The sequence below is a fragment of the Pediculus humanus genome, genomic scaffold (genome assembly GCF_000006295.1).
Source record: "Pediculus humanus corporis 1103172107761 genomic scaffold, whole genome shotgun sequence".
NCBI classification, from domain to species: Eukaryota; Metazoa; Arthropoda; class Insecta; order Psocodea; family Pediculidae; genus Pediculus; species Pediculus humanus.
Window position 1 is genome coordinate 55,146 of NW_002987359.1, and position 19,482 is coordinate 74,627.

General features: G+C 26.5%; 3 protein-coding genes across 3 annotated transcripts; 2 read left to right on the forward strand and 1 right to left on the reverse strand.

Moving 5' to 3' along the window:
• Positions 1–2,555: 2,555 nt before the first annotated feature.
• Positions 2,556–12,753, forward strand: Phum_PHUM346120 (uncharacterized protein; the record flags this gene model as incomplete). The annotated part of the gene is made up of 24 exons (XM_002427752.1): positions 2,556–2,609; positions 2,849–3,005; positions 3,102–3,142; positions 3,309–3,474; positions 3,555–3,714; positions 3,836–4,117; positions 4,195–4,459; positions 4,549–4,716; positions 4,789–4,974; positions 5,118–5,294; positions 5,403–5,548; positions 5,626–5,956; positions 6,050–6,159; positions 6,292–6,486; positions 6,569–6,902; positions 7,087–7,440; positions 7,516–7,730; positions 7,811–8,065; positions 8,151–8,290; positions 8,643–8,867; positions 8,939–9,061; positions 9,140–9,339; positions 9,480–11,171; positions 11,251–12,753. The coding sequence occupies 24 exons, from the start codon at positions 2,556–2,558 to the stop codon at positions 12,751–12,753; spliced, it is 7,479 nt and encodes a 2,492-aa protein (XP_002427797.1).
• Positions 12,754–13,653: 900 nt separating this feature from the next.
• On the forward strand, positions 13,654–17,430 carry Phum_PHUM346130 (XTP3-transactivated gene B protein precursor, putative; the record flags this gene model as incomplete). The annotated part of the gene is made up of 8 exons (XM_002427753.1): positions 13,654–13,791; positions 13,887–14,057; positions 14,189–14,324; positions 14,651–14,912; positions 15,002–15,122; positions 16,359–16,517; positions 16,595–16,834; positions 17,068–17,430. 8 exons carry the CDS (start codon positions 13,654–13,656, stop codon positions 17,428–17,430), a joined length of 1,590 nt encoding a protein of 529 aa, XP_002427798.1.
• Positions 17,431–17,702: 272 nt separating this feature from the next.
• On the reverse strand, positions 17,703–18,600 carry Phum_PHUM346140 (uncharacterized protein; the record flags this gene model as incomplete). The annotated part of the gene is made up of 5 exons (XM_002427754.1): positions 17,703–17,916; positions 17,993–18,065; positions 18,213–18,253; positions 18,325–18,485; positions 18,577–18,600. The coding sequence occupies 5 exons, from the start codon at positions 18,598–18,600 to the stop codon at positions 17,703–17,705; spliced, it is 513 nt and encodes a 170-aa protein (XP_002427799.1).
• Between the last annotated feature and the right edge of the window lie 882 nt (positions 18,601–19,482).

Consider the following 19,482-nt stretch of genomic DNA (forward strand, 5'->3'; position numbering starts at 1 on the left):
GAAGTTTTTTTTTTTTTTTTTTTAATTGTTTTCCATCATTTAATAACAACTTTTATTTATTTATTTTTTTTTGTATTAATCGGTATCATTCAAAGTTAATAAAACTTCTGCCTATTTATTTATTAGATTTTTTTTGAACGTTAAAAAAAAAAAAAAAAAAAAACCTGATACCAAATATTTAACAACAACATAAATAAAAGTAGTTGAACAACAACAAACATTGTACGGTTTTAAATTAAAAAAAAAAACTACTTTTTTAACTAAAAAAACTACTAAAAAAAAAAACAAAAACAAAAAGTGGAGCCCAAATTGCTACAGAAATTTTTTTTAAATTTTTGGTTTTGGTTTTTTAATATTATGTTGTACGATTGAAAAATTTTTTTTTTTTTTTTTTTTTTTTTAAAAGGGGACCAACAGAAAGTTTCAAAGTTGTGTTGTCCTTTGTTAAATTCAATCAGAAAAAAATAAAATAATAATAATAATAATAATTGAAAATATAAATGTTAACATTTATAAGAACAGATAGAGATAGAGAGAGAGAAAGAAAAAGAGATAGAAAATTTATTGTAATTTGGGCAATGAAACATATCAAGTAATGTTTTAATATGGATCGGACAACAATTTTTGTAATTGTACTACACATACCAAAAAAAATTATGTTTTTTCAAAATTATTATCATTATTATCGAAATCGTTTCTTTTAATTGTTTATTTTTTTTTGTTTTTATAAAACCCTGGTATGTGTTTTTTTTTTTTTTTTTTTTTAAAGTCCGTCCTAGTCCGTCTGTTTTATTAACAAAAAAAAAATTTCCATAAATAATTATTTCCAATTTCAAAAAAAAAATTTAATAATTTTTTTTTTTTTTTTTTTTTTTATTTATAAACAAAATTTATTTATTCAGTATTGTTTTTAAATAAATAAAATGAATGAATTAATAATAATAAATGTATCAGTTGGAAAAAGAAAAAAAAAAAAATGTACAAAATAACTGTTTTGGTCGCCATTATTATTATTATTTAAATTTAAATTTAATTATTTTATTATTATTATTATTATTATTATTATTATATTTATTTTTATCTTATTCAACAAAAAATTATGTTGAAATAATTTTAAAAAAATTATTATTATTATTTTTTTTTGTCGTTTTTGTGATGATTTTGTATTCAAAAACAAGGAAAAATTTTCAAAAATTATTATTATTATTTATAAAATTTTTGCGATTGAAACAGTTATTTTTCAAGAGGAAAATGTAAAATTTTTTTTTTTTTTTTTTTTTTTTTTTTGTAAAAGGAAGAGAAAATAAATTTGATTTTATACTTAAAAAAGAAAAAAATTTTTTGTTTTTTTTTTTGGTTTTATGCCTAATAAGCAATGTGATCCCCCTAATGGTTTCTTTCTCTATTTATTTTGAAAAGTTATGAAATTTTGCAATTTTTCCTTTTTTATCATCAAGCTTGCAATGATTCATTTTAAGGGAAAACACTGATAAGGAACAAGAATATGTAGGAGGTACGAGAGCAAGAAAAACAAAACAAGAAAATTGCATAAATTGACATAAATCCCTGTAAGAGTTAAGTGGTTGTGACCAATAATTTAATATATATATTGTATAAAATATTAAAATAAATTAGTTGACACAACTATTTAAAAAAAAATTTAGTTTATTTAATAATAAGGGGTTTGTTTAGGGGTTAGTTTTTGATGATCCTTTGATTTAATTGTTTTAAAGGACACTAACTACATTTTTTTTTTTTTTTTATTAAATTCAAATGTCAGAGGATGTCTTAAGCAATTTTACAATTTGTTTGTTTTTGAAACCAAATATTATTACAACGAAGAATGATTTTTAACACGATTCCGTTAATATATATTTTAAAATAAAGTATGATATAAAATTTGTCATTTTATTTATAAAATGAAAGAGGTAAAAAAAAAAAAAAAAAAGAATTAAAATTCTATCGTTAAGCATTAGTGAATGTGAATCACGGAGCAAAATTTTGAAGGTTTCCCCATTAAAAATTATTTTATTTGTTGCTTAATGATTATTATTATTGATTATTATACTTGTATTATTATTATTTCTGTCGAAACGAAATGTTTTTTTTTTTTAAATCAAGGTTTATGTTATGCACTTATTTGTATTATAAAGTGGGTAGATTGCAAAATGTAAAAAAAAAAAAAAAAAAAAAACGAATTCATTATTGTATGACTAAAAAAAAAAAAAAAGTGTCATTAAACAATAAAAACCGTTCTGGAACAAACGGAGAGTGCTTTTAGTCTGAAATTAATTTTAAATTTTGATTATTTTTTTTTTTTTTTTACATGTATTATCATTTTGTTAAAGTAAAATCATTATTATTTTTAGTTAAACGTTTAATTTAATCAAAATTGCAAAGAAAAAAAGTAAATTTTTCTTTTTTCGATATGAATTAACTTAAATACTGATTAATAACACATTTATAATAGCATAAATGAAGTTAAATATTAAGTGCTTGTAGAAATTTGTTATATAAAAAAAAAGGTTAAATGATTTTCGTAAGGTAATTGAAAAATGGAGGAAGACAGCACTACAGAGGATGATTTTCCTGGAAAGCTTTTACATCAGGTAACATTTTTAATTTCCAATCAAAAAGGTTTTTTATTCTATTATTTTTATAAATTAAATTTAAATTGATTTTTTTTTTTAAAAAGAATAAACTTATCTTTTAACGTTTAAATAAATAAAATATTCCGGACGAAAAACTGGGTTGAATGGCTCAATGATTTTAGTGGCTTTTTATGTAATAATAAATATTGTTACGAATTTAAAAACAGTTCTTATAAGTTTAATTAATAAATTTACAGGCTGCTTTATGGGATAATTATGAACTTTTGGAAGATTTGTTAAAGGGTGAACAAAAGGGTCACTTAAATAGTAAAGATTCTTGGGGAAGAACTCCCTTGCATGCAGCTGCACTTACAGAAAATTCTAAATGCCTTGAAGTTTTATTAAAATCTGGAGGTATGCACTACTTTTAATTTAAAAGGAAAATTCAATTAATGTTACACTTAAGAATTTAATTTTAATCAATTGTAAAAATTTTCATTGAAATTACAGCCAACCCTGACATTCCATCAGGTTCAAAAGGAGAACTGAGGGTAAGGTAATTGGTTTTTTTTTTTTTTTTTTTTTTAAGTTATTCTAAAAATTGTTACATTTTAATTGATCATTAATAGTTTTTGTAGTTTCACTTAAATATTTTAATTTCATTGATTCGAATTACATTTTTTAATGTGTAAAAGTAATGTAGTGAAATATTTTCAGACTGCACTACACATTAGTGCCGAATGTGGTCACATGAAGAACGTTAAACTTTTACTGAAATATGGTGCTAAATTGACTGCCAAAGATAAATTAGGTTTGACACCATTAGATTTGGCAGAAAGAAGTGAACAAAAAGAATGTGTTCCTTTTTTACAAGAAGAAGCTAGTATGTAAAAGTACTTATTACTTTAGAAATACAATATTTTCATGAAAATTGTCCAAGTTTGTTTTATAATTTTTATTTAGATAAAAAAGAAGAATACAAAATACAATTACACATGTTATTGAGAGAAGCATGCTTGTCAAAAGATCTTGACAAAGTTAAATCATTACTTAAAGATACAGATTTAGATTTAAAAGAAATAACCAATTTTGCTCCTAATGGATCTAATACTCTACTATATTTGTGAGTAAAAATTAATCGAGAGAATTATCTTTTTAAATTTTCTGAATTTCACAAACGAATAAGCTTCCATAGATTAACTTTTGTAAGAATTTGTGTTATCGAAACTTGATTGTTTTACCAGATGTACTGAAGTCAACCATAAGGATTTAATTACACTATTACTGGAGCATGGGGCTGATGGAAGATATCATCCTGTCACTAAATATTCTCCTTTGTATATTGCCTGTTATAATGGTTACACCGAGTGTGCTGAAATTTTATTAAAAAAATTTCCTGCTTTGGCCAATCATTGGACTGTAGAAAAATGGCTGCCTATACATGCCGCTTGTATTGGTGGTCATGTCAAAGTTTTGGAGCTATTGTTAAACTTTGATTATCCTCAAGAATTTCTAGTCAAATATTGGTTAGCGATTTGTAAAATATGACCAATTTTTTAATTTGGATTTTATTAATATTTTTTTTTATTTTTAGTGATATAAGTGGTGAATGGGAATATGAAATGCCCTTTGATATTAACATGAAAGATGCGAACGGACAAACAGTATTATATTTAGCTAGTCTCTTGGGAAATTATCCAATGGTAGAAGCTTTACTAAAATTTAAAATTAAAGCTGTGAAAATAAAAAAAAAAAATCAGAAATCGTGTTCTGAAAATGAAAAAAATTTAGAAACCTTAAATAAAAAAAGAATTTCTGGAGGGATTCAAAATATTATGTATCGATTGAATCTGCAAAGTAAATTTGAAGTAAATCATTTTAAATTTATTTATTTGAAATAGTACATGGACTTTGCAATGAACAGGAAAACTAATTTTTTTTTTTTTTTTTTTTAAAGTTCGACAGGAAAAAAGAAACGGAAAAATTTATTAATCCTATTATTCTCGATAGCTATTGTTCCGATGCTTTTGACACTGCATTACATGTTGCTATAAAAAATAAACATCGAGAAATTTCTCTGCTATTACTCAAATCAGGAGCTGATCCAAATCTTTCAACATTGAGGGTTAGTAAATTTTAGTGAGTAATAATTTAAATATAAATTTTTTTTTTTAATTTTTAATTTTCACGTTTACAGACATCCAGAATTAGAGATGATGAAAATATAAGTAATAGTTGTTTGGAAGAAGCTTGTAAGAAAAGAGATATTATTTTAATAGATGCGCTATTGAAACATGGAGCAAGAGATGAAAATTCAACAGCTTTAAAAATTGCTGTTGATAATAAGGACGACACGTTAATGTCGAAATTGCTCGCAATAAGGGTAAGTCATAAGACAGATTTACAAGTTGCAATTAAGTTACTAAAAAAATTAAATAGAACAATTGTTCAATTTTCAATGTAAGTATAAATTAATGATTTAATAATTAAACAAAACTATTAAATATTTTAGATTTATTATTACAGGCATATCCTGATCCGGATTATAAATTAAACAAGAAAGCAATGACTGAACAATTACCAAATCAAGGTCTTGTCTCATCTGCTACTCTCACTTATAGTTCTGTTTTTCCTAATACCCCGGTAATGATAAATTGGCATGGAACTAAATGTCACCTTACCGAAGTCAAATTGATTTGGCTGGTAAGATTAATAACACAAATCTATAATCATTAGTAAAAAAGTATTCAATTTTTTTTTTTTGAATTTTGATGGAAAAATTTCACGTTCATATTTATTTTATTATTGTAGGTAGAAGCAGCACTACATATTAATCCAAAATTGAAGCTTAATCCAAAAAATTTAGATGTTGTACTCTTTGCAATTACGCGACTCGATTTAAGCAATAACGCTTTAACTACTTTACCTCTTTCAGTTTTTCAACTACCTAGTTTGAGGTACGTTGAGATGCATGCTTTTAGAAAAAATAAAAATGATTATTTTGTTATTATAAAATTCTGTTTTGTTTTAACAGGTATCTTAATTTATCTCAGAACAAATTAGAAAAGTTACCCGGAGATGATTATGTTGTTAAAGAATCTCCCGGCGCAAAAAAAACTAAATACAATCTTCCAGTAATTGAAGAAATATGTTGTCAAAATAATCGATTAGAAACTGTTCCCGAGCAAATTTTCACTCTCTCATCATTGACGTCATTAGATTTATCAAATAATAAATTACAAAAAATGCCTGCCAATATGTGGACGGCTCCCCAACTGAAAGAATTGAATGTTTCTTTGAATTTGCTCAAAGATCTACCTTCAAATATTAATTTATCTGGATTAAAATTTGATTCTTCTTCCAAGGTCAATTTTACATTCATTTTTAAAATTATTTTTTTTACCATTACTAATTCGAATTAATTTTAAAAAATTATTTTTTTGTTCACAAATTTACAGACTAAAAATCTACCAGATTCAAAATCCACCGAAAAATTTGTTCCTTGCGATGTTTTCGAAAAGAAAAATACCAACTATAACGAAAACATTTTTTATGGTAAATCCATCGTGTAAGTAAAACCGAGTATTTATATTGTATTTATATATATTTATATATTTATATATTTATATATTTGTATTTATAGTTGAAATTTAGAATTGCATTTTATTTTAATATTAATATCAGTATTGTATTTTTATAGCATGAAAGAATTAAAACATGCCAACATTTGGAATTCAGCGGTAAATATTACAGAGCGAATTATAACAGAAGAATGCGAGCAAAATTGTTCTCAGTTGACCTCCTTAAATTTGGCACATAATTCATTCGATTCCGTTCCTCCTATGTTAGCTTGCATAGCAGTCAATTTATTGAAACTTAACATGTCCTACAATAGGTACCATTTATGTTTTAAAGACGTCAATTTCTTTTTAAGTAAATTTTTTACTACTATTATTATTACAAATTGAAATTTTTAGGTTAAAATCAATGGGACACATTATATCATTTCCATACTCACTAAAACAATTGGATTTATCGAATAATTGCATTTCGAATTGGTTCGATTTAAATTTATCGGAATCCGAAGAAGAATCGTACAACATGTGTTTTTCCAATGAGTCTTTCAAAGGAACCAAATTAATTTCGAACTCTCATAATAGTACCGGTCATCGATTAATGAATAATTTATGTCCTCACAGGAGGCATTTAAAATTGGATAATTTGAGAACTCTTATTCTGGCCAATAATAATTTAGAAAAAATTTGTTTGACCTCGGAAAAAGATTTCAGCGACAGTGAAGATGGGCATTGGGTAAATAAATTTTTTTGTATTTTCAAATTTTAATATTTAATTTTATTATATAAATTTAAAATGTCAGGTATCGTACATAGAATTTCAAAAAATTGCTTTTAAACTTTAATTGTAAACCAAAAAAAAAAATCATGTTAATTGATTTTAAATTGGAATTCAATTATAATTTTTTTTTTTATTTTAGGAAACGGTTGGCGTTTGTGGAAATATAAAAAATAAATTTTTATTTCCATGTTTAAGCATGTTAGATTTAAGTAATAATTTATTAAAAGAAATTTCGCATAATATTCACGAACTGACAAACCTCTCGGTTCTAAATATAAGTGGAAACGTTGAAATTACCGAGTTACCACCTCAAATGGGTTTATTATCAAGATTGTGGAATTTGAACACGGCTGGATGTAATTTACAAGAGCCATTAAGATCAATGATCGAGTCCAAAAAGTACAAAACAATGGACGTGATTGGATACTTGAAAAGTATTTTGGAAGACGCACGTCCTTATGCGCGTATAAAATTGATGATTGTCGGAGTGCAGGTAAGCAATAAGTAAAAAAAAAACCTAATTAATATCCAGATTGATGAAATTAAAAAACGGTTTTTAAAATTTTAGGGTATAGGAAAAACGAGCCTTTTAGAACAATTACGTCAGGAAGGATTAAGTTATAAAAGGAAACCTCACGATCATTGGGTGAAAAGAATGGGTAGTAAAAACATCAATGCGAAAAATTTTAGAGGCGTGAATATGTCAACCGTGGGAGTCGATATTGGCGTTTGGGTATACGATAAAAAAGGGAAAACTCAATCTAAAGGTCCCGTGATATTCAGGTAGTAAAATTTTAACGTTATTCTTTGTTCCTTTTATTCAAATTAAATTTTTTTTGAATAAAAACCATTAAACTCGACAGGACTTGGGATTTTGGCGGTCAGAAAGAATATTACGCTACTCATCAGTATTTTTTATCGAAAAGAAGTTTGTACCTTGTCGTTTGGAAAATATCGGACGGGAAAAAGGGAATAAGGGAAATTAGACAGTGGTTGGTTAATATACAAGCTCGAGCACCAAATTCTCCAGTGTTGATCGTTGGAACTCATTACGATGAAATGATCGAAAAAAGTCTTTTACATCTGAGTGAAGATTTACAGCAAATTATTCGTAATAAGTACGATTTTTGATTTTATTAAATATTTTATTATTTTGATTTTATTTTTTTATTTTGTCGCTAATGTAATTTTTTAATATTTCAGGTTTATTAATATAGTGGACGCCGAAAAATGCGGGTTGCCTCGTGTACTAGATACAGTTGAAGTCAGTTGCAGGAATCGACATAATATTAAATATTTATGTAATCTTATATATGACACCGTTTACAGCTTAAAGCATCCAGGTACTTTTTTATTTATTTATTTATTTAAAAAAAATTATTTTATTGTGCTTAATTATTTTTTTACGAAAAAAAAAATTTTTTTTTAGTAATTTTTCTTTTTGAAATAAATTCTAAAACGTTTACTTAGATATTTAGTAGTAATATTGCATATTTTAGGTCCGTTTAAAATTGTTAGAACTAACCTCCTTTTACTGTTATGCAGAATGATGCTATTGAAAACTTAAGTTTTGGTATGAGAGTATTGTATTGCTTTTAATTAAAAATTTCTTTATTTAAAAAACGTTACAAAAAAAAAAAAAAAATGCGGTAAAGAAAGCAAATCACTTTGTTATTTTTTTTTAATAATTTTCAGGAGGTAAAGAATTACTTCTTGAACAACGCGTGCCTGCTAGCTATCTCGCTCTTGAAGATGTCGTTATTCATTTGGCTGCTGAAAGACGAGCCAACGGAACTGATCCCGTTTTAAATTCAGAGCAGTATAAAACCGTTGTCGAAACGGAAATGCAGTATCGATATCATAAATCTTTTAGAGATTGGCCAGAACTATATCAAGCAACTTTATTTCTTCATGAAAATGGTGCGTCGTATTAATAAATAATAATGAAAATATAATTTGATAATAATTAATTTGATTTTTTTTATATCAAGGTGTCTTACTTCATTATGAAGATTCAACGTTAAGAAATTTATATTTTTTGGATCCTCAATGGCTTTGTGATATGCTTGCTCACGTGGTGACCATACGTGAAATTAATCCTTTTGCCAGAACAGGTAATAATAAAATGAGAGGAATTATAATGTGAGAACGTTGAGAAATATGAGAAAAACTCTTGTTTTAAATTTATTTAGGAATTATGAAATTGTCCGATTTAAAACATATCTTTAAATCATCGAGCGTGAGCAGTACAGATACCAGGAGCTACATAGTCAGTCTTCTCAATAAATTTGAAGTTGCTTTAACATGGGACAATTGTTCTTTGCTCATTCCTTCTTTGTTGCCTTCTGAAGAGGATTTCAACACTCCCTTTTCTTCCGCAGTTAGAGTAAAAGTAAGATATTTTAAATTAATATAATTTTACTTAAAATTCCTATATAAGTGGACTATATAACTATCCACTTTTTTAATTATTGATTGCGGGCTTTATTAATATTTGCATTATACCTATTTTTTTTTTTTCTTTTTAAATAGATTCCTGTCAGATCAAGAGGATGGGCGGTGAGAGCAAAAAAATTGACAGTTTCAACTTCTTCTACTTTAGTAGGAAGTTCTTTGTATTCAACGATCGGAGATCGAACTTTTCCTCATGTGCAAGACTCTTCTCACTTGGTATCTCCAGGAAGAGATGATACTCAAAAAGAAATCACGCCTGAATTTGAAATCATAGTAGAGCGTCATCCAGAAAAGACGATTTGTAGATTCCTGTTTATGAGTTACTTTCCTTCTGGATTTTGGTCTCGTTTAATTACTCGGATGTTGGCAGATGATGCCATTATTGAAATAGTTCGAGGTTATTTTTCGATGCCTAAAGAAATGAAAACAGATTTCCGATTGGCCAAGTGGTTGGACATTCGCACAGAATGGATACTATGGCAAACAGGAATGTCTTTGCAATACGGTTCTATTACTTTATTTAAAATGAAAGAAATATTACCGGGATCCAAATCGGTTACTAATGATAATAGAAATTTTAAGTTTCGTCTTCAACAGGAAGGATCGTGGCTGGACATGGATCTCTCTAATTCTTCAATTTTAGAAATTAATTTTCCTTTCGATTCCGTTATTGTTAAACAAATTAAAGGAATCGATAACACGCAAATTGTAAATTTACATCCCAATCCAGAACATGTGGCTAAACTATTGGCCTTAACTGTGGATCACATTGACATTCTACTGGAAGATTGGTATCCGACTTTGGGAACAAGATTTGTGCATACATCAGAGGGAAAATTTTTAGTGACGCGTTTAATACCTTGTCCGAGGTGTTGGTCAGAGAACAACGAAAAATTTACTAGTAATTACAATGAAATATATCAAAACGTTGATGAGTGTATTGAAAATGATTTGGATATTCGCAAAAAATGGCGTTCGCAGGAAAGCATGACCTCTGATGTAGACTCAGGCGTAGGAGCCGAAAGTTTCTCTTCTAGTAGAAAACCATCCATGGATGATCATCCGGATATAGGTGAAGAAGTTTTCAAAAACGAAAGTGTTCCGGTATTCAGTTGGATGGTTGAGGAATGCATTTTAGCAGCTTGCAAAAGCAATTTTGTGTTGTGTCCATCTCACGGAGAAACAAATTTAGCGAACATAGCTCCCGATGTTATATTTTTAGATTTGGGGGAAAAGCATTTAATCAAAAGTGAAAATATAAATAAGGGGTCTTTATTGGGTAGGGGAGCTTTTGGTTTTGTTTTTAAAGGTACGTGTAAAATCCGCGGACCCCAAGAAGAAGCTGACGTGGCCTTAAAAATGTTACAACCGGTGCAGCCTGGTGTAAATGCCAGGCACTCAGCAATTATGGCTTTTAAAGTAGCTTTAAGTAAATGGGACCGAGATCCATTGCAATATGCTTGTAAAGCTTATTGCACAGCACGTCAGGAACTAAATATTTTACTTAACCTGCGTCATTCAAATATTATACCTCTTATTGGAGTTTGCCCCCGTCCTTTGGCTTTAATACTAGATTTAGCTCCCCAAGGAGCTTTGGATGCAGTTTTAAAAAATTACCGAAGATCTGGGGCAAAGTTAATATCGAGCAGCTTACAAGAAATCATTCTTCAAGTAGCAAAAGCCATTGAATACCTTCATCAGCAACATATTATTTACAGAGATTTAAAGTCGGAAAATGTTTTGGTTTGGAATTTACCTTCTCCCTTTCAGGTAACATTATTTTATTCCTAATACTCCTAAATATTTTCAAAGTTAAATTTTATAATATTTAAAATGTATTTGGTTTTAGAAAAATTCAGCATCGGTTCATGTAAAATTGGCTGATTATGGAATCAGTCGGTTGACTTTGCCTTCTGGCAGCAAAGGTTTTGGAGGTACTGAAGGATTTATGGCACCAGAAATTATGAAATACAATGGAGAAGAGGAATATACGGAGAAAGTAGATTGTTTTTCATTTGGAATGTTTATCTACGAATTACTTACTCTTCATCAACCTTTTGAAGGTTACGAATCTGTTAAAGAGTGCATTTTAGAAGGAGGCAGACCTCCTTTAACATCCCACGAAACATTATACCCCAGTGGTATTTTGGATTTAATGGTATTATGTTGGGCGCAGAGACCCACAGACCGACCCTCCGCTAGTCAAATTGTTTCCATTGCTTCTTCTCCTGAATTTATACAATTATATGATTGCGTTGCTTTAGACTACTTAGAAAAAGTCAATGCTGCTGTTTCGAAAATAATTATAAATGCAGATGATAATATTTATCACGGGGAGTTTTGGGTTGCCGGAGATTCACGCTTGGATTTACTCACAACTTCTCAATGCGGTTGGGATATTTATGGTACGGTGCCGTTGAGCACACCAGCAACAGCTTTAAATATTATTAACGAAGAAATTTGGATCGGAGATTCAAAAGGTGTTGTTTATGCTTACCAAAAGAAAAATTTTACTAATATTTGGAAATACGAATTGGGAGATGCTCCAATCGTGGCCATTTTGTTTCTCGCGGAATTAAATAGGGTAGCTATAGGACTGAGTAACGGGAGGTTATTTTTGGTTAGAAGCGATGTTTCACCCTCTAGTGCAACAATGGCGGAAGGTAGTTTTGTAATGACCGAACTGGGTAGCAGTGAAAATTTATTTTCATTAGCTCATATTCAAACCGATACTCACGCTTGTGAGGTATGGGTTGGAGAAGCTTCCGGTTATATATCTATTTTCACAATCAGAGAAGAGATTGTTACCGGTCACGATTGCGTCAATCATTATAACCCAATAATTGAGAAAATCGATAGAGTAGAGGTAGTTTCTTCTCAAAGTTTTGGAGTGTGTTCATACGTATATCCAGGTTGCGTCGTTTATCAATGGGATACTGAAACCAGGGAAATAACGGCGACTTTAGATTGTACCAAACTTGTTCCCTGTTCAGAAAGTTTAAAACCTCTGACAATAGAAGATCTTGCGGAAAAGTGTCAAGTGTCCGCCGTTTCAATATTTCAAAATTTTGTTTATGTTGGTACGACTTGGGGATGCGTGATTGTGGCGGAAAGATTATGTTTGTATCCTCTAATGGTGTTTCGACCTTTTGAAGAAGAAGTTCGATTCATATCACCTTTGATTGCACTTAACGATGATAATTGTAACAGAAATGAAATAATTTTGGTGGGAAGGGGTTACCGAAGTTTGTCTGCCAGAAATACAGATATGGTGTTGACACCAAATCAATTTTCTCCTTCCCATAACAAGAAACCAAACGTTCATTTACTTCTATGGACACACTTTCAATAGAAATCTAATAAAATCTAAATAATTAATAAATTAACATGTAAATAGTTTTATAAAACTCAATTTCATCGACGTAAACTCCCAGGATTAAAAAACAAATAATAATAATAATAATAATAATAATAAATTTTAAATTGTAATATTTATTAATTATTTTTTCAAGCCAAAAATGACAGTGTTAAAGTTTACACCGAGGCACGAGCTTTATTTTAAGATTTTTTGTTTCTTTCTGAGTAAATTTTTAAATTTTTATAACGTAAAAAGATTATTAATTTATTATTTTTAATAGACATTATGAATTTAAAAAAAAAATAAAAACTCATCTTCATTTAATTATTGTTATATTTTTTCATTTGGCGCCATTATTAATCCGTTGAATGATATACTAAACGTCGAATTCTTTTATTATTAATATTACAATAACAGTTTTGAATTCGCAATCAATTTAATTTTGTGTGCAACTTGGATAATAGTTAAGTAATTTATATTTAGATTTTATAATATAATTTGATTAGTAGTAACAGAAATAAAAATTTATGAATGAGCTTAATTAAATTTTAATAATGTAACTGTAAACAATTACAAGTTATAAAATATTTCTTTGATTATAATGAATGATTGATAATAAATTTGGTAAAGTTAACAATTTTTTTAATTTGAATAAAAGTTATGTGATATTCAAGGTAAATCATTTAAAAAAAAAAAAAAGTGGAATTTGAGTTTTTTACAATAATATTCAAAATAACGACATTTTATTATTATTTAAATTAATGCCTATGGTGCTAAGTATATTTACTCTATGGTTCTTACTTGATAATTATTTAATGTGTCAAGTATTAGGCCCATTATTTTTAAAATAAATTTAACTCATGTAGTCATGTGAAATTAATATTTATTAGCAAAATGAAATTAAAATTTATAACTAGTTATTTACTGCTTTTGTCAGTTTTTCATGTAATGGGTTTAGAAACGATAGACCCAAATTTAAAAGGTTTCGATGATAGTATTTTATTTAAAATTAATTGGCCTGGAAAAGATGATGTCACGAATGATATTTTAGTAATAATAAAATATTTATTTTTATTTAAAATTGTTATAAAAACTTGTTTTAATTTAAAACGTCAACTTTTATTTAGGACTTTTCTGATCAATTTCAAATGACAGTTACGACTGAAAATAAAGAAAAATATAGATGTCAAATTCCGCAGCTACAAGAAAAAGAAAAAAATCACAATGAAAAATATTTTGGTCCTAATCCTTTAGATTTATTGTCAGTTTTATTCAAACAATCCTCCTGTTCTCACAGGGTAAATTATATTTAATATTTTATTTATAGATGCAAATTTTCTTTTTTTTTTTTTGTGTACTGTTACAGTTAATGTGAAAGTTATTATTATCATTTTAATATTTATTTGAAGTAAAGTAATATAAATTTTAGTTGGAAGCATATTGGACATATGAACTTTGTCATGGAAAATATATCAGGCAGTATCATGAAGAAAGAGAAGGCAAAACTGTAAAACTTCAAGAATATTATCTTGGAATGTGGGATGCTACTCGACAGCAAAACTTGAGTGAGTAAAACCTAATTTTGTTATTTTATAAATTTTTATCATTTTATTACTAAATGTTGTAGTTTTTTAATGAAAATTTCTTAATTTTAAATTACAACATTTAAAATAATGATTATTAACTACTTATTTTAAAATGTGACTTAAGTTAAACATTTTTGAAAGATAATAATAAATAAAAGTACTCTATGATAGTAAAGAATACCATAATTTGTTTTATTTCTAAAATAGTTTAATTTTACATAATAATAATAATAATAATAATAAAAAAATAATGAATGTGGTTTAAAAATTGTTGCAGAAGTTAACATATATTTAAATAATTGTAGGACAACAGTTAGCAGATGAAATTTCTAAATCTACAGACCATGTTCCGATTAAAAAAATAGATGGCTTAAATATGCCTTATTTACAATTAAACATGAGCGATGGGACACTTTGTGATTTAAATTCAAAACCTAGACAAACCAAAGTTTTATATATTTGTTACATTCATGGAAAACATGAAATATATTCATTAAAAGAAACATCCATTTGTGAATATGAAATCATAGTTTTATCTCCCCTTTTATGTGATCATCCGAAATACAGGTATGTTGGATATATATTAATTTTTTTTTTGTTTCAAAAGCAAAATATGAATTTATTTTTATCATTCAAAGAAATGTTTAATTTTTTAGACCTCAAGAAACTGGTGAACATTCAATAAATTGCCTTCCGATAGGGGATTCGCCTAAAAAACCTAAAAATTTATTACAGTTGGAAGCAGAAAGTTTAAAATTGAAACATCAAAAGGCAAATGTGAGTTTGAAATTTATACAGTTTTATTTAAAAAACATTGGTTAAAATTTACTATTCAAAATTATCCTTATTTTTTTTTTTTTTATATATTTGATTTCACATTAAAATATATAAATTATTTTTGATAATTAAGTTTGTTTTGAATGTTCTGGTTTGGTAAATATTTCATTAAATTGTATTGCATATTACTTTTTATTTAATTTTAATTTTATTAGTAGTTACAATTTTTTTTTTTTTTTGCATATAATATAATAATTTAATATTATTTCAAATTTTTTTTTGTAAATATGATAGTAAATTAGTTTATTTTAATAAGTTAGTTCGTGAAAAAGTTTACAAAATAATTGAATCACAATGTGAGATGTTTAAATTGTGAAATGTAAGTCAATAATTATGAATTTTTGACGACTGCATATCATAAATGGAATATTTTATAAAATTATTACATATTTGAAAAGCATTTTTAGTTAATTAGTTATATGGAGTGTTTTAAACTAAATTTATTATAAAAAAACTAACAGGTGGTTAAAAAAAAAAAGAAGGTTTAAGTAATATGTTATATTTATAATAATAATTTATTGAGTTATTTGCCAAAACAGGACGTTTGTAGAAAGTGCATTTAATGCTCTTTATTTAAAATTACAGTGTCAGTTTATTTCTTTACACAAGACTCATTGTTTGTAGGATGAAAAGATAAAAAGTGTCCTCGCAGTGTTCTCAGTTGACAAAGGTGCAGAAGAGGTTTGTTAATTTTTTTCTTTTCCAATTATCATTATGATTTATCTCGTTTAAATTCCTCATCGACTATACATACATATATTTGTAAGTGAATCTTTTCAACTTATGTGAGGGGGGGTCTTTTTGTCCTGTGACTAAAAATTAAATTTTATCTTATACTTTTAAAAATAATAATAATAATGATGTGACTAAATATTTTTGATGTTTTTTTTTTAAAAACTTTTTTTGTTATAAGACAACAAAATTTAGGAATTGTGTGTCAGTTTTTGTACTTAGATTTAGCAATGAGTCTTGAAAAAATTTTAAACGATTGAAATAAATCTGTTTTTAATTTTTTAAAATTTTTCCATACATTTTTCTCAGAAAGAATTGTTTTAAAAAAATATTTTAATTATACACAAAACTATGCAGTATCAAATCGTCAAATTTCGTTATATTTATTACAAAAAAAAAAAAAATTGAAATTAATTTTTTTTTTTTTTTTTTTTGTCTCCACAGGATTTGTCACAATTAAGAGTTGAAATTCATCCCATCGATGCGGATAACGAAGTTGAAACTCAAACCTCAGTTGTTACGCCAATCACTACAGAACCTGTACCGCCATTAGTAGATATGTCATCAAACGTCATTTTATCTGGGCCAGATTGTATTCAAGGCGTATGTACTTTCAGATTTTTTCACATTTAGAAAAAAATTTTTAAGTAATAATAATAATAATAATGAAATTTTTAAAGGATTTCGGATGGTGGAAATACGAATTTTGTCATGGCAAATATATAATTCAATACCACATTGAAAAAGATGGGTCAAAGACTGTTATGAATTTAGGTAATTTTGTCAAATCTGCACATTTAGAATGGTTAAATGCAAATCCTCATAAAAGACCGGAGCCATTGTCGGTTAGAAAACATGTTTCTCATTTTTATAGTGGAGGTACTATTTGTGGAATGACTGGTAAAGCAAGGCAAACTGAGGTGAGTTATTTTTAATTTACATAGTTTTACTAATTTTACAAGTAAAGGAGAGTTACATGATTGAACCTGATATTAAAGTAATGAGAAATACACATGCAGAGATTGTCCAACATGTAAATTATAATGTTTAGTGATTGTTATAATAAAAATTTAATATGTGGTGATCATATAAATACAAACACGGATAAAACATAGAAGAACCACAAGAAATAAATAAATAAAACGCGTTTTAGGTTAAATTAAAATGTCTGAATGGAAAATATAATGATGGTGGAGTTTCGTTGTATCTTCTCGAACCCAAAGTTTGCCAATATATTCTGGTTGTCGAAACGAAAGAAATTTGTTACTTTTTAACAAAAGTCGACGAGAATGGTCTTTACGACCCGAAAGAAGAACTCGGAACCACCGAACATTATAAAAATAAATTTGAATCGGAAATTTCTTTTAAATCAAAAGAAAGTAACCAGAAAACATTTTTCGAAACGAAATCATCACTCGATGAAACAACTCATCAACCTAAAAAAAATAATGAACAGTTAGAAATAATTAATGAAGAGGTCGGATTGGATAATCATATTCCTGACGGTGACGAATAGTTTAAAAAAAAAAAAACAGTTGTAATTAACTTTAATTTAATCAAGTATAATTTATTTAGAATGTTATGAGATGACTACAATAAATAAATAAAAAATTCAGTAAAATAATATTTCAATATGAATTCCATTGTTTGTTGGTTTCTGTTGTGTAAAGTTTAAATAGCAGTGATATTGTGAAAATGCTTAATTTTTTTTTTTTTTTACTACATCGATTTCGATACATAAATATATACCCTATTTTAATATTGTTTATTTAAAAAAAAAAAATTTACTTAGTCTGATAATTTTCTCCCATTGATTTTACTAAATAATTCATATAATAAACCATCTCTTGTCCAGGCTACATCAGGTTCATTCAAATAAGATTCAGGATGCAAAAGTTTTATCAATAATCTAAAATTGACTTCTTCGAAATTTGCAAAAGCTGAATGTTGTAAAATATCATTTTCTAAATCCTTATAGGTAGCTATATTTTTAACTCCAACTCTAAAACAATACAAATTAATTATTAATAATAATATCAATTTGTGAATTTAGCAGTAGTAAAATTAAAAATACTTACAAAGGAGCTTTTGCTATTTCATAAGTTAACCCATCGTCACATAAGTCATCTATACTTGGTATTACTGGAATATCTAAAAAAAAAAAAAAAAAATAATTGTTCATGTTTTCATATAAAAAATAAGTAATCAGTTCTTGTACAATAAGAAACTTAAAGTAATTAAATTAAATTTTAGAAATAATTTTAATAATATTATGGATGTAATTTTTTTTTTCCATACCATCAATGTAGTCTTTTTTATTATCCTCAGTGTCACTTTTACTAAAACAAAGGAAAATAATAAATAAATAATATTAATTTTATTTTATAAAGTATATAGATATTACACTTACTTATCAGGTTTCACATTTTCAATATTCCATTCACTTATTTTTTTTCTACTAAACATTAAATCTGTGTGACTGCCTGAAGCTCCTACATTACTTTCTTTGGAATCATCTCTGGGACTGAGAAAAAAACTTAAACCACCTTTCATAAACTTTTTCGAAGAACTCTAAAAGCATTAAGGAATTATAAAGAAATTTTTAGTTTTTTTTATTCTAGTTTAGAAAAAAAAAAAAAAAAAAACTAGTAGTATTAGGTACCTTTCTAAGCTTTTTAAAATCCATACTCCACTTTTCTTCCATATAAATATATAATATTTATTTGTTAACGCAGATGTCAAAAAAAATTATAAATAAATGTTTATTAGGAATTTATAAAATTAAAAAAAATTAAATTTTAAAATAACAACAAATGTTAAAAACGTTTGTTACAAGTTCAAAATTTATACATGCAAAGGACTTTAAAAGTTTAAATACATAATTATATCTTTATTTAATAAAATAAAATATTGTACAATTTATAACAAATGTAATTTTACAAAATATTGTAAAATAACTGAAATGCGAACATTTCAAATTTACTTTGACATATTATTGTTATTATTATGTTTATTGTTTTTTTTTTTAATTTCACTGCCTTCTTGTAAATCCTTAATGATTAATAATCGTTAGAAGGAAATTTTTTTTTTTTCCTTTCCATAAGCTAAGTACATAACTTGTAAAAAGGTTGGCAACGAAATACGGTAACAAATTATAAAAATCCTAATTAATAGGAAGTTTTCATAAATGAAATTTATGAAAACTAAATTTACATATATTTAAACGAAACAAATAATTGTAAATTTCAATCTAAGCTAATTGTTTACAATTGTATCTTGTTTCTTAAACTTTTGGTAGTTTATTTTTTTGAAATATATATATTTATAAATATAAGTATTATTATTTGTTAAGATTAAGTTTACGTAGTTTAAAACATAAAATTTTGTGTATATATTGAATAATACTTGAAATTGGAAACTTAAATTAAAAAATAAGTAAAACAAATAATAATAATGTAGTAGGTTATATTATTGTATTAAAATTCAAGTTTAGGTTTTACGAATGTATTAAATAAATTACAAAGATTTACGGTAAAGGTAGATACTTATAAGGTAGTTAAGAACTCTG